Source organism: Seriola dumerili, unplaced genomic scaffold, assembly GCF_002260705.1.
Source record: "Seriola dumerili isolate Sdu_G_001 unplaced genomic scaffold, Sdu_1.0 BDQW01000260.1, whole genome shotgun sequence".
NCBI lineage: Eukaryota > Metazoa > Chordata > Actinopteri > Carangiformes > Carangidae > Seriola > Seriola dumerili.
The window spans coordinates 2,107,768-2,123,911 of record NW_019174515.1 but is presented as its reverse complement, the minus strand read 5'-3'; the positions used below and the strand labels follow the sequence as shown (position 1 = coordinate 2,123,911).

At 38.7% G+C, this 16,144-nt stretch overlaps 1 protein-coding gene across 1 annotated transcript; it reads left to right on the top strand.

Moving 5' to 3' along the window:
• Positions 1-664: 664 nt before the first annotated feature.
• On the top strand, positions 665-16,133 carry xpo6 (exportin 6). Its single transcript, XM_022756901.1, has 24 exons — positions 665-1,462; positions 2,404-2,494; positions 3,122-3,234; positions 4,249-4,446; positions 5,412-5,571; positions 5,864-5,941; positions 6,115-6,646; positions 7,262-7,388; positions 7,494-7,603; positions 7,749-7,857; positions 8,030-8,122; positions 9,118-9,187; positions 9,320-9,479; positions 9,794-9,886; positions 10,317-10,461; positions 11,346-11,495; positions 11,802-11,991; positions 12,102-12,257; positions 12,858-12,972; positions 13,139-13,310; positions 13,621-13,782; positions 14,038-14,136; positions 14,549-14,779; positions 15,494-16,133. Exons 1-24 carry the CDS (start codon positions 1,460-1,462, stop codon positions 15,593-15,595), a joined length of 3,459 nt encoding a protein of 1,152 aa, XP_022612622.1. The 5' UTR covers positions 665-1,459; the 3' UTR covers positions 15,596-16,133.
• Positions 16,134-16,144: the final 11 nt, after the last annotated feature.

Below are 16,144 nucleotides of genomic sequence, written 5' to 3'. Positions count from 1 at the left end.
TAGTTTCTGACATTCTGAGATGGGCCAGGTAGTTATTCAAACAAAATGCTGCATTCAGTACATGATCCAGGATAGCTTTGAAGTTGAACTGAATGAGCTCTGTACACAGCATTAAACTCAATGTTATACACGAGGAAAGGCACAGTGTGGAGTGGAAAGAATAATTATCCCTAGAGGTGCAGACTTCGTCCAGTTATGTATTGTCCACACAAGGTTCTGCAGATAAAACATCACTTTTGGGATAGAGTACTGTATGCATGCTTCAAAGGAGATCAACACAGGCGTCATACTTATTCACTAAGAAGGAATATATGTTTTTATTCTTTTGCCTTTGTCTTGTCTTTTTCCATTTATGTTAAGTATTATTGTATACTTAATATTCTATTTATTGTAAGCCAGCTATATTTCTGTATATTTCTGTTTTATTCTAACAGAAAGACAATATTATAAGATTGGTAATTTACTTTTTGAGTAAGCTGATTTTCTTTCATGTATAACTTATTGCTCAATACTTTTTTAAAAAGCTATTTGCACACAGACAGTGATAGACATAAACTTTCTTTAATATGTTTAAAAAGTGCTGTAATTTGAAAGTGTAACGGGAGATCGTGCTTTTCTTATTGTGACTGACTTGACACAAGCTGATTGGGTTGGTTCATTTCTGCAGCAAAAGAGGAAGTTGCGAAGCGAACCTTGTTACCAACAAGCTAGCTATAATCTTGAGCCGCCCTAAGCATCGAAAAGGGGAATAACAGGAACAAGCGCGCATAGTATTATATATTTAGTGTTCTCACAAATTTGTCAGCTATATAACTTGGGTGTGCACATTTACTCGTTTTAAAATTTTAAACGGTAAAGGCAAGTTGTCGTGACCAACAGCCCTGGAAGCATGTCTACGTTTGACAGCAAGCTAACGAAAATTACACCTTCATCCTTCTAGAAAAGCTAACGAGTTAGCCATCCGCTGCAACGTTAGCAACTGGGTAACTTAGCCTCGAAACGCTTGATATAGAAAGCTAATTAACGTTGCACATTTCTCCGCTGTCGGAGCCAGTGTTAGATGTCCCACAAAACAAGATTTCTATATTTAACTTACCGGTAAATGGAATTATACGACAATGCAGCTAATCTACCGATTTGAGATAGCTGATTCAATGTTAAGACTATGTACTTGGTAAGCGAAAAGCGTTTTATTCTAGGGTGGTAAATTTAACTCAGTGTTTAACGTCGTTTTTGCAAGCAGAGTCAACGACTCCGACCTTTGCTAGCTAGTTGTGTGTGTATTAACGACCAAAGCAGACGAGTAGACCATGACGAACCCCCTCTGCGGTTACGTTAGCCAGCAACACCTTAGCTAACGTTAGCTACAGAACTGGCTTGTCAGGTAGCTAATGTTGGCTCTTTACTGTAATTAACACGAGACTAAGAAAACTGAAGAAAGCAACTGAGCCAACTAAACATGGTAAGTATAATTTGACGCGTATTTTTTTACCTAGTTATTCACATTGTCGTCCTGTCGGATTTGCTAATAGCTAATGTGGTGCAAGAGCTTTTGATTCGTATGTTTGAACAGGAAGACCTAACGTTATGATAATAACGCTTTCAAATTTCTTTACATATAGCTAATAGCGTATGCAAGTATGCACTATGGTCCTGTATGTCTGTTAAGCCACATAACGGTTTGTGGGAGGCCAGGTATTTCACGGGATGTGACAGCTTGTTAAGCCATTTCGCGGAACAAGACGCCCATCTTGCAAAACCGAATATTTGCTTTGAGTAGTGTTAAGCCTCGGCAAGTTGTGGCTTATTTGAGGAATTTAGACCCGCCTGCCACAGGAGCTGCTCTTTAAAGTCTCTATTTGCTATCTCTTTTTTGCCAGGCAGGGCCCAACTTCCGCCACCTGTCAAAGCGTGGTACAGCACAACCGACTTGTTTTAATTACAGCTTGATTTAAATTGTGTATGGCTAAGACTAAAATTTTCATGCAATCATCAATGCTGAACCATCTCAGCAAGTCGGACTGCAGTTGTGAACTGCAGAATTGCCAAGTTGTGTGAACTATATTTCCATGATATAATCTGAAAAAAGGTGCACAGTAATGATACATGTGCAATGATAAACTAAAGCTCTGTGCAGGCATGCACACGTGAAGATACATATCCAGCCCAGTAAGTGATTCACCTGAGCAAGATGCTGCATACACCTGTAAGCACTAACTTGTGAAAGGTCTTCTCTTTAAATCAGTCTACAGGTCCACATGTTGATATATTGTGTATATATTTTTTTTCATGCTAATGAGTAGGTGGTTATGAGAAAAGTACAGTGGTTTGGTTGGACATATTGTTAAATAGATGGTCTAGATGTGCATTTTGTATTTAACTTTACCTTTTATTATCCTCTAGGCTTCAGAGGAGGCATCGCTGCGTGCACTGGAGAGTCTTATGACGGAGTTCTTCCACAGCTGCACGACCAATGAGCGAAAGAGAGAAATAGGTAAGTTTGGCCTTGTAAAACCTACCTCTGCCCCTTAGAAGTAAGAACATGATCCATAAGTATTTTCAGGTTTGTGCTTCCACCAACGTGGTTTGCATAGATACAACATAGGACTTGTATCTAGAACAATGAAGAGGGAAGAAGAAAATTTAATTTAAGTCTGGAAAAACTTATTTGACAGTCTTTTTCGTAAGGGGCAGTTTACTATCCTATTAACTGAGGCAAATTTTATTCAAAGTGAAATAGATCAATTTGTGCATCTCATTTTGTTGTTTGTAAAAACATGTCTTCACATCTTTGAATATGTATTTTTGAAATGGTAAAGGTTTTTCCCATGAGATACTGTATCCCAAAGTCTTAACAGTTTGCATATATCTACCTTAGCAAGTCTGGATCCCCAAATACAATGGACTGTATTCTGTAACATACTGTAATGCAGGGTTAGGGTTTTTCACTTTGGAGTGTTTTGTGACCTAAAATCATTTGATTTCTATTAAAAGAGTATTTTTTGTCACTTTTTTATACACTTCCTGTGTTGTGACGCATTACTTTCGGTCTGTCTGCAAGTGAAGCCTACATTGTCATGTACTTCTGTCAGTGATCATACCTACTTCCTTTTTTCTGCAGAAGAGCTGCTAAATAACTTCGCACAGCAGACTGGAGCGTGGCGGCACTGTTTGTTCTTCCTTTCCACTACTCGGAATGAGTACGTAATGATGTACAGCCTCACAGTATTTGAAGTAAGTGCTGTAGGTGGGAAATACACATTTTCAGTTTACAGTACTGTCCAGGGCCTTCTTTACCTTTTTATGCTTCGAAAATAAGACAGTACCCAGAGAAATGTATTGCTAAATAGGTACTGAATATATTACATGGTAAAGAATTTGTTTCATTCTGCTTGTCTGTTTCCTCATTTCTTTAATTCTACAAAACAAGTTAGCTGAAAGTGTAATACATATTTTATGGGATAAAAGACTGCACATCCTGTGACCCTAGTGACATACTTACACTGTCTTTAATGCATATCTTATACCCCTTTTGCACCAAAATTAGCATGTATATGCCCACTGCCAGTAGACAACTTTGCCTCTCTGTTTTTTTGTTTTTTCTTTCATGTTCAACGACACAAATGTGCTCTAAAACAGTAGAAAGCAGCATGGAGGCTTTACAATGTTACAGCAGTTACTTTTTTGTATCTTTTTAATTCAGTCTCTTCAAAATCACCACAGACTGAACAAGGTTGTTGGTGTGAAAAGTTTTTCATACAGTTATAATATAACTGCCTGTAGGTAGTGTGCTCATCAGGTTTCATCGGTGTTCTTGAATAAACTGGTAGAGCCTGAGACTCATACACTACAGAAGGGGTAGTCATAGCAACTTCCCGCAGTTAAAGCAACATCATATCTGTGTGATGGAAAAGAGGAAAATTAGCATGTCCACCCAGGTTTCATGTTTCCATCTCTGCTGATGGTCACTGGAGCCAATAAATACCCGTGAAAACTACGGAATCAATTCCGATTATATAATTTCCCACTGAGGACAAAAGCCAGATGAGTTTGAGTTTGTAGTTTAAGGTGTGTTAGTTAATGTTTTTCAGTGGACACTATATCATTTAAAAAAATCTTTCTTGATCAATGAAGAAATTACTGAACACGCACACAATTATTGAGAATTATTACAAAATATTTGTCTGTATATATTTGTCGCTTCTTGAGACACATTTTTGACAACTGATTGTTACTTTTTACTTTCAGAACCTGGTGAACAAGATGTGGATCGGCGTTGCTTCACAAGACAAGATGGAGATTCGCAGCTGTCTTCCCAAACTCTTACTTGCTCAGCACAAATCTGTGCCCTATTTCATCCGTAACAAACTCTGCAAAGTCATCGTGGACATTGGTCGCCAGGACTGGCCAATGTTCTACCATGATTTCTTTACAAACACCCTTCAGGTAAGCTCTGATGATGTTGTTTATACTATAAAAATGTTTTGTGCAAGTTTAATCCTCATCAGTAACTCAGTGCTGGTTGATGTGTTCTTAAATGCTTAACAGAAGTTGAGACTAAGACTAAGAAAAACATAGCTTCTCTTACAGTGAACATGTGCTTTTTGATGATGTGAAATTGCACTAAAAAGCACCTCTCTCCCTTAACCTGTTGCATGTGTCAAATTTATTTATGCAGCATTTCAGACTTACTTTTTCTATTAATTTAACATATTGTATTATTGTGGATAGTTTGGATTATTGCTCCAGAGCACAGAAAAAGAGTTTTGGTGTTTGACAATATTGAATCATCAAAGAGCGACTGAAACAGTTTCCTTTCATTTTGAAATTAAATGGCAATCAATTAGAAAAATCAAGAGTCAACAATATTGGAGGTGATGAAATTAAATCGACAATGGAATATGAATGTTCCCAAATTTGTGTTGGGATTATGTTTTTCGAGGTTTCCACGGTTTGAATTTAAAAAACATCTCCCCTGTTACTGTACAGCACCAGATTATGAGCATAAAAGTAGTAGAGGAAACAAACTACAAGTTTTCCCTCAGGAAATGTTTCAGCCATTTAGTTAGTAAATTTAAGCCTAAATGGGCACTCTCATTATGTGAATGGCTTTTGCAGTGTGAAGGTTAATGTTTCATTTCATAAGTATATTAATTGTAAAATACTGTATGTTAGCAGATTCCGTCTTTGTTTTAGGCAAGATTGCCCACCTCCACTATAAAACATGAAGCCGTGAACTGTCAATCACACCAAATAGCAAAGGCTAATAGAGGATGCTATATTTAAATACTCTATTATTTACTATTTATTGCATCCTGGCGTAACACTTTGGAAACTCTTTGACCTATAGGTAGAGAACAAACTTCATTAATCTTAATCTTTATCAACTGTCAATCTGTTGTGAACTGCAGCTGATCCAGTCTCCAGCTCTGGCTCAGTTGGGGTTGGTGATGTTGAAAACCACGTCAGAGGAACTTGCATGTCCTCGAGAAGACCTGAGTGTCGCCAGGAAAGATGAGCTGCGTAAGCTTCTGCTGGAGCAGGTACCAACCGTGCTTGGACTGTTAACGGGTGAGAACAACTTTTAATACTTGTGCAATATACGCAATACAGCGATAAAACGTCAGTGTTACATGCCACACATTGCAAGGGATGTCAAAGACAGTCTGAAATACAATTCAGTTTTCAGACTGAGGCACATCTACAGAAAAACTAAAGCCACTGATTGTTCAACCAGCTAATTAGGTTTAAATCTGACTTGCAAAACTCAGTTTCCATGGGTCAGGCTGCCAGTCAGAACAAATGTATAAGTGGAAACCCTTTAGTACATGTGGTTAACTGAGTGTCACTTCTTATTTTACAGGTATCCTGGAGACCTATTGGGACAAGCACAGTGTCATAGCTTCAACCCCTCCGCCCTCACCCACCTCAGGGGAAAGTGGTGAGTGAATCATCCTTTAGTTAGTTAAAACTGCAAATACTTGATAGTACTGTGGTTATAATCTTGGAACAGCTGTTGCTTCTGGTTAATACTGACATTGACTACGGCATTAATTTTATCAAGTGGTTTGTTGTGTTTTAACCAGACCATTTTGTGTCTCTTCAATCTATCAGTGGAATTGCTGGGCAGTTTGTTTCAGGGCAGCCAGTATTCAAAGCTGCTTTGCCAGCCCATGGCAACATTGGACAGTGAGAGTCAGCAGCTCTGTTGTCTCGTTTTGGAGTGTCTGGCCCACCTGTTCAGCTGGATCCCTCTGTCCACAAGCATCACACCCACACTGCTGGCATCCATTTTCCATTTTGCACGTTTTGGTTGTGATCTTCATACAAAGGCCAAGACAGGATCCTTCATCTCCTCCAACTCCTCCTCTTCTAATGGGCAGCTTAACCCTGGGACAATGCCACCAACATCGAATGGAGGAGGGCGAAATGGACAGCAAAGTGAGGGCAACAAGGTGGATCGTGCCCGACTTGGTGTACTCGCTATGACCTGTGTCAATGAACTGGTGTCAAAGAACTGTGTTCCAATGGATTTTGAGGAGTACCTGCTGCGCATGTTCCAGCAGACCTTCTTTCTTCTGCAGAGGCTGACACGAGAGAATAATGCTCATACAGTCAAGAGTCGCCTACAGGAACTTGATGAGAGGTATGGCACAGTCCAATGGTGTTTGTGCATGCTGTGTTTACAGACTAGAGAATGTATTTTGAAAATTTTAGCATGTAGTCTCCAACTGATCAGATTTACCTTTGTTATAGCCGAGCCTAATATGCTGTCAGAAGTAGCACTGTGGTATTTCTTAGTAGTCAATCTCTGAAAAAGAGTCTTTGTTTTCATCACTGCTGTTCACTACACTGGTTCCATACAGCCATGTACTTCAGCTCTGCCACATGACTCATTCTGACCTATTCTGTCTGCCTATGTATGTCTCTTTAGTCCCTTTATATACAAACTGTACGTGTGTGTCTATTGGCAGTCCCAGATACAAATCACTGAGCTTCATTTAATCACCTCACCTCATCTATGACATTCTAAACCTTTTATCTAGCAAGCTGGATATTTTCATGAGTGGTCCTGCAGTTTGGGCAGACACACACGGTGGAAATTAGATTTAGTAGTGTCGCATTATGTGACAATGTGGTCACCCGGCCGTGTTTCAAGAAATGATATAATTATTGACCAGTGTAGACTATATGAAGTAAATTCTAACTGTAACTTTGACTATGTTCTGTGTTTAATAATGTTTCCTGTTTCATCTTGCAGTTACTTGGAAAAGTTCACAGATTTTCTGCGCCTGTTTGTCAGTGTTCACTTGAGGCGGATTGAGTCCAGTCCTCAGTTTCCAATTGTAGAGTTTCTTGCCCTTCTTTTCAAGTACACCTTTAACCAGGTTATTATAATTTTGATAATTTTAATGACACTTGTTTATGCAGTACACCACAGGGTCTGGACTTCTACAGATTTGCTGAAAACTTACTTCTCATTGATTTTTCAGCCTACCCATGAAGGCTACTTTGCCTGTTTGGATATCTGGAGTGTGTTTTTGGATTTTCTAACAACCAAAATCAAAAGCAGACTAGCAGACAGAGACAGTGTCCTGAATAGGTAAGTGGCTGAGAAAAAATTAATTGATCTCAAATATTTTACAATATAGACAATCAGGTGTACAAAATGTCTAATTTGTTGTCATTTACTTTTTATTGCATCTGTTTAAAATTGTTGTTAAATATATTCATGTATGTTTGGCCAGGTACAAAGATGCCTTAGTTCTTCTGTTAAGGGAAGTTCTGAATCGCATACAGTTCAGATACAACCAGGCCCAGTTAGAAGAGCTGGATGATGAGACTCTGGATGATGATGTAAGAACATTTTACACACAGTTTATTTCACAGTCTGTCATTTGCACCTTTTCACTTGATATGTTCAGTACATCTCTTGTAGCCACAACAAATCCAAAATAAAAGTTTATTATATTACTAGTATGTTAACCCCTTTACGATAAGTCTGAACGTCTTTATTTGGTAACTATAGCAACAGACCGAGTGGCAGAAGTACCTGCGTCAGAGTCTGGAGGTGGTTGCCAAGGTGATGGAGCTGCTCCCATCCCATGCGTTTTCTACTTTGGTAAGAGATCGTTGTCGGTGTCACCTTGACATATAGTGGACATAAGGTTTTTTGGCATCTATGAAATGAAATGTTTACAGCCTCAATACATATATTTTTTGCACATGATGGCTTTCCAAAATATTAAAGGAGCAATACTGACAACTCAATGTTGTACTGCACCACTTGTGTTAAGGTTGTGCATCATCAGCTCAAACATAGCCATGGTCAATAGTTTTACCACAAGTAATTTTACAATGTTATATTAAACTGCAACCACAGCAGCAATACTTGTTGCTTCATTCTATGTTAACTCATTATTGAAACAAAGTCCATCATGTTAAACTGATTACAAACACACAATGAGATGTCTTAAACTAAAATCCACTGAGGTAGAAGTAGGATGATGAACCCAAACGTTGATCAGTTTTACAGGTCTGACAAGATATTTGAACATGACTTCTCTCATGTGAAATGTAGAATTATCAGTTTCACTTTTGTCTTTACAAGACTCTTGATTTAGATGAAATTACACATGAGAGAGGCAATTTTCTTGCAGACTAAAACAGAACACATATCCGGAGTTAAGTTGTGCTGTTTAATAAATTTCTATATCTGGAGAATGCTTTATCATTCTTATTATTTGTATGGAGGTTCATAAAACAGAAAGTGAACTCTGTAAAATATCATTATGTGAATTGGTTCCTCCAAACAGATTATGTCTTCTTGATCACTTGTGAACTTGCTTTTGGGTTCTGTGGTAATGATACTGTATTCTTCTATCACTTCTATTGCTATTATTTTTTTCCCTTTCAACTCTGTATTGTGCATATTATGCATTTATCTCTGCTGTTTTCAGTGATGATGATACAATAACAAGTTTAAAAAAAAAAAAAAAAAGAGACAGAATTATTTTCACGTGGCTATGGGTTTTATTATTGTGTGTTAAGAGACGTATGGTGACATACCCAGTCTGTGGCATTGGCAGCCTCCTTATTCTTCTTCTCTTTCTCAAGTTTCCAGTCCTTCAAGAAAATTTGGACGTATACTTGGGTTTGCAGCAGTTTATTGTCACCACTGGCACAAGTAAGTAACTTTTGCCTTGATTTTTAGAATGTTTTTATCAGCTTCACCTCCTGTCTTTTGTTTTAGGTACAGTCACATTGAATGGTGCTAATTCCATAGATTAAAGTGTTTGAATGGTTTGTCATCATTCAGGTCGGAGGCTCAATATCACTGCGGAGAATGACTGCCGTCGACTTCACTGTTCTCTCAGGGACCTCAGCTCCCTCCTTCAAGCTGTCGGACGCTTGGCTGAGCATTTCATTGGAGAAGTTTTTGCTGCACGGTTCAGTGACGCCCTCGCAGTGGTGGAGAGGTCAGTGCTCTGTTATTCATCTAAAGCATGAAAAATTTATTGTACCTACATCATGAAGCTATATTTGTGTTAGAGAACGTACTTGCAGTATTGTTGCACATTTTTAGTGAATATAACTGAATCTCAAGTCAGACATTGGCTTCTGTCTAAATGATTTAATACTGTTTATATGATTCTTTAGTATTGATTATTATTAATACTAATAGGGAGTTGTGGTGTTTGATGAATGAGTAATGTAGGTGTTTTCTGTTGACTGTTCATTTTGCTTCATTGAAAGAGCAAAATATAATAAATCCTTTCCTTCTCTTTTCAAGGTTGGTTGAAGTGACTTGCTACGGCTCTCAGACCAGCCTTTACGACCTGGAGACCGCTGTGCCTTCTGTGCTCAAGCCAGATCTCGTTGACGTGTGAGTATCACGTGTTAAAAGGAAAATCTAACCCTTTACATGTGACTCATTGGTTACAACAAACAAGACTTTGCTGTTCTGTTATTAACAGTATTACGACAAGCGCAAGAGAGGGAACTGTGCGTGTGAACAGTTGCAATGTTTGTGTGAATTCAGACACTTCACAGCATGAATAAAAGCCACAGAAAGGCTATTGTGGCTGTTTGCAGTGTTGGTGAAGTTTCCTCCCGTTTTATTTCTGCGACTGGCTTGATAGAAATGCAGACCAGTCTGAATATTATTTCTCAGAAATTCATTAAAAATAAAATTGATATTCACATTAATTTAGTAAACACTTCACAAGTGATGCAAACTGGTGTAAACTTTATAAGGAAGAAGCAATGTGTTCACCCCACTGTGTTTTAACTGTGTGCTGTTTTGGTTGTTGCAGACATGCACAGGCCCTTGCTGCTTTGCAAGCCTACTCTCACTGGCTTGCACAGTTCTACAGTGAAGTCCACAGTCAAAACCAGAGCCAGTTCATCAACCTCATCACATCAGCAATAGATGCCAGTAGTCCACTCATCACAGCTAAGGTAGCTTCTCTCACTCTTTCTTTTGCACTCTCTAATTACACACATGAAAGCTAGCTCTGCAATTTCAAGTCAACTATCAATAATTTAGGCATTTACTGTATACACTCTCACAAGTGAATTTCAGTCTTCAACTAAAGATGTGAGCTGGCCTGGCAGCAATAGACTCAGCACTTAGTGATAGCGAAGTGGAAAAAAGAGGGGCAGGCCCACAGACCCTGCGAATACATACACACTCCAGCTAAAATCAAGCAGTAGTGGCAGGTGTAAGGAGAGTGGAGATACAATGTTTTCTCAGATTGCACAATGCAGATGGAAAAGGGAATGGAAATAATTTACTTTAAATTAATGAGCTGAGTCATTTTCTCTAATTAACATGTGATCAGCGTTTGTGTCCTCCAATGTCGAAAGTCAGTCAAATCAGCATAAGCCTAACACAGAATCTCTTATTTGGGTAAATGAAGAATTTTAATTAAGAGTCAATTATAAAAAATGCCTTTCATGAATACTTGATCTAAAAAGTGGTGTTGGTTTCATGTTGAAGCAGTGGTTCATTAAGGAGGAAGTATGATATGGAAAATATTAACCAATGCGTAAAACCTGCAGCCTGTGTTCACAATTATTTTTGTGTTTATTTTCCAATTTATTAATTTGGTCCTTTTTAGTTAATATTTCCCACACATTAGTGTAACTATGATAAAATGGCACAATTTCCATGACAAAGAAATTGATGTTTGTATTTGTATAATTCACAATTCGTGCATAACAGATACATTAGCTGCTATAGTTCTGTGTAAATGATAGTATTGTCTCTCTTCATGGTTACTTTCACACCAGCCCTTATTCAATTCACAGGCTGGCTTCTTAAATTTTGTCTTCATTTGTAGGTACCTGAAAAGTTGATGCTCTCAGCGTGCCATCTGATGGTTTCCATCACATCTACAGTACGACCTGTGTTCTTGGTCACTTTACCAGCTGTTCAGAACATCTTCAACCTCATTACGACAGAGAATCGGACCCGCAGGCTTACCCAAGAGGTAAATGTTTGTTGCTTTTATTTTGCATATATTCAATGATTCGATTATTTAATAAAAAATAAATAGTAGCAAAGTAGATTTACCTGCATACTAGTTTCATAGTAGTTTCATAGCATTGATTATTTGGAAATTTCTCTTTTTTGATATTTAGACCAAAATTATCTTTAAATAAAACACTACACAAGCACAACAATTAAAAATAGGAATTTTTAAAAAGATCCTCAGAGATTGAAGTTCCTGAAATGTCAATACCTGAATTAAATACTCTGTGTGTTTGTTTGTGTGTGCGTGTGTCTATTCATACAGGCTCACGTGTTGGTGTGTAGGGCTTTATCCAACATGCTACTGCTCCCATGGCCGAATTTACCAGAGAATGAGCAGCAGTGGCAAACACGCTCCAGTAACCATGCCAGCCTATTGGCAGCCCTCACACGAGAATATCGCATTTTAAGAGGGACAGTGAACATTACTCCACGGCAACCAGCTCTAGTTGACAGTCAGTATTTCTTTTTCTTTTTTTTTGCTTTCTGTTATGTTAGTCTTGGTCTGATTATTCTGACATCCTGTCATTATTTGTCTTTCCTGACCATCTTTTTTCTACTCCAGTGAAAGCAGTGATACAACAGACCCTGCCTGTGCTCAGAGACATTGTGGATAGCATCTCTGGGGAATCCACCAAATCACGTCAGATCTGTTACCAGAGTCTCCAGGAGTCTGTCCAAGTGTCCCTGAGCCTTTTCCCAGTGTTCATCCAGCAGCCAGGTCAGTGTCTCATCCACAGTTGGGCTGTCCATCTACAGGGTTAACTAAAAATCTGATCAAGGTGAAAATCCATTCATTTATGTTTTTGTGCACACTTATCCTGTCACGGGGGACTGAGGCAAACAGTATGCACTGTATTGAGCAAACACGTAGAGATGTCTCTCTGCCTCCTACCGATGTATGCATATGATGATAACAGTGCATGTAGCAACAGACCAGTGGACAAAATTACAAAGTTGAGGAACCAGCATCTATTTGCAGTAATGTGCAAACATCTTGTGCTAACCTGTTTCAGTTACTGTTTGTGTCTTTATTTCCTATAAACTGTTGGTCTATTTCCTTTCGTATAGACTTGTTTTTTCATCTGTACAGCAAGCAGCAATGCACATCCCTGTGAAACCTTACTTTGGAAAGTCCTATGTCTCTATCCGTCTCCTATACTCTGTCTGTATAGAAATATTCCATAGCTTTTGTAACAAAATACATGTAATAATAATTGATAACAATTAATGGAAAATAAATTCTGAAGACCTCAACAAACTACAACACAAAAGGTCATCTGACTGGCCAGCTTTGTTAATTGTCACCTCTCTTTCCTAGATGTGACGGATGAGATGCTGGCCTTCTTCTTGACACTGTTTCAGGCATTGCGGGTCCAGATGGGTGTTGCCTTCACAGGACAGATCATCCACACTTTCCTTAGCATGTTCACCAGGTAAAAAAAATTTTCTCCACAATTCTTATAAACAATAGCTACTTTTATTAGTTGTAGTCACTGTAGTATTACTTCTTGTCTTAAGATTTAAATGCATGGGGCATACAGTGATTGTTGCTATCGCTCTTAATGCTAATTCATGTAATGTCACTTATATGTGCTCCAGGGAACAGCTGGCAGCCAGTATTTTGCAAGAAGGCAGTGCAGGGTGTAGAGTGGTACAGAAGTTCCTGAAAATCCTTCAGGTGGTGGTGCAAGAGCCTGGTCAAGCTTTCAAGCCCTTCCTACCCAGCATCCTCTCTCTGTGCATGGAGCAGGTTTACCCGGTGGTGGCAGAGGTCAGTTGGTGGTCACTTATCCAGTTTTTTTTGTTTGTTTGTTTTTTGTTTTTTTTTTGCATCTGGATTGGTTAGCCTGCTAGCACCTAAAATTTGCATGTGGCATCACTTATCATGTAGGAAATCTTACAAATAAGTACCTACACTTAAATAAGGACATTTACCTGACAGTGTTTCAGAAAAATAAACAAATGAATAGTTGGTCAGTAGAAACATGACACAAATTTGTTCATTTGAATATTCCGAAAATAAAAAGTGTCAGGTACTTAATGATATAATTTATGATGGTATATATGCTTGTCTTTGATAGCGGTCTTCCCCAGATGTCAAGGCAGAGATGTTTGAGTTGCTATACCAAATACTTCACCAAAACTGGAGGTACTTCTTTAAAACTTCAGTCTTAACAAGTGTCCAAAGAGGAGCTGCTGAAGATACCATGGAAAATGAAGCCCAGTTCACAGCTGCCATGCAGGTGGGTGTTTGCACATGGCTACAGTTATCATCATATACCTTTTCGATGGACTGATACCTCTCGGCTGTGCTCTTTGTTTGATTTGATGGTGCTGAGGGAACATACAGAACACAAAATCCAACTGCAATGTGTTCCCAAAATAAGCAGTTACCTTAATTGATGAAATTAGCTTTTCGTCACACAGTTAGTGGATAAAGTTATTGTTGAATCTAGTTACATTTCATTTCCTGACTTCTGCTGAAATGTATTTTCCAGGCTTTTGGACAGTCCTTCCTGCAGCCTGACATCCACATCTTCAAGCAGAATCTCTCCTATTTGGAGTCACTCAACAGCAAGCACAAGTTGTATCACAGAGTAAGTTGAGCTTTTATATTAGTATGTTTGTATTTACATGTGTAGTGTATCATGGTGCAGTTTTATTGAATCACTTCCAACAACAAAAGCAGTTCAAACCTGTCAACTTGTCACATGGGTAGGCAATGACTGTAACCACAGCTGCAGTTTTTTGCTCTTTTATAATTCTGCTTTTTATGAAGTTTTGCATTTACCTCTATTAGTTATAAAAACATTAACTGTAAAATTAGTTTCTTTAGTCGTTTTCTTTTACGCTAATTTTGACCCAATTTGACATAAATGTCTTATAGGATAAAATGATGAAGATATGACATTTTATATCCAAATTGTGACCATATTTCCTGCAACTTGATTGGTTGGTGGAGGCATACAACTGCAAGGCTGTAATTCTGCATTTTTTATTGTGCATCAGAAGCTTTTCCGGACCTCGATGCTCTTCCACTTCATCAACGTGCTGCTGCAGGTCCTTCTCCACAAAAGCCACGACCTCCTTCAGGAGGAAATCACCCTTGCTATTTACAACATGGCCTCTGTCGACTTTGATGCCTTCTACTCGGCCTTCATGCCAGAGTTCCTCAATGGTTGCCAGGGTGTTGACACCAGCCAACGAGCTGTTCTTGCACGCAACTTCAAGCTTGAACAGGTAAGAATTAAATTTTGTGACATTCTCTAAGGGGTACTCAGTTGGTTGTAGTCTGCAATCTCACCACTAGATGCCACTAAATCCTACACACTGGTCCTAATAACTAAGCTTAACCTGTAGTGGCCATGCTGATAGTTTGGTGTTTTTTTATCCAACTTGTCCAATATTTATTGTTCAATTCTGCAAGATTGTTGAGCAATTATATTCCATTCACTTCCACTGTGTTCAAGTGGTGGCAGAAATTACAGATACCCTATATCAATAAAAGCATGTTGTTGCAGTCTCCTCCCTGTATTCACTAGTTACTACCAGTCCAGACAAAGTGAATTACCAAATGAGCTGTTGCTCATTTCCCTTGCATTTTGTTAAACTTTTGCAGCACAATAAGTGAGCAGTAATCTAAAGCTCATGGTCCACCCACAGGGGTTTTCACTTGCCTCATTAGACCTCACAAACTCCAGCGTCGGTCTGCAGGGTTTCAATCTGTAAACCATTAGTTGATGGTAACATACTGATTGTAACTACTCCTGTGTAGCTTTTATTATGGAAACATCTATAACTGTTTCAGTGTCACCTTTAGCATCAGTGCCTGTTTGGTTGAAAGTTGTTTATGCCTCATCTGCATCCTAAACACTATCAGCCAATGTTTCCTCTATAAATTAATATCATTTATCAATATATCATTCATTTTCACTTTTTCTCTTCTTTTTCAAGGACCTGCCTTCGTTCACTCAAAGTGTGCAGCGGCTGGTTAATGACCTTCGCTACTACAGACTGTGTAATAGTAGCCTACCCACTGGCACTATCAAGCTATAGCACAATGACTGCTTGAACCACTCCACACATCAACTATGATCTTCAAGGATTGCCTGTGCTGACCACTTTGCCCAACACTCCCTCTCCAACTCAGCTTCGCTCCACCTGTTCAAAGTGATGGGAAGGGACAACACACATTTGTATGGTTGAGTAATTGGAGGTTGAGGATGCTGCTGATGTTTTTCTTTGATTTCTACTGTAGAAGGTTGGCGCATTATTATTTTTTTTAAAAAGCAGTGCCCTCCTTATGTATTGCCAATGATAATATGGCAAGAAATGTAAACCTGGTCTGCAGTTGGCTTTCGCCCAGACCTGGAGCAGTCTGAGCCAGGCCTTCTTTCCCACGCCTCTGCAACAAAGCTAGGCTGGGACTGAGCACTTTCAACTCATTTTGAGTTTTTAAAATGTCTGCTTTTATTCATTTTGCCTTCAATTTTTTTCATCTCCAAAGGAGACGGACTCTCAACTTTCATATCATTCCATTCTGAAAAAGAGAAAACCTGCTTGATTAAATAAAGTGCTTTTTTAGTAAATCTCAGGTATTGGTTA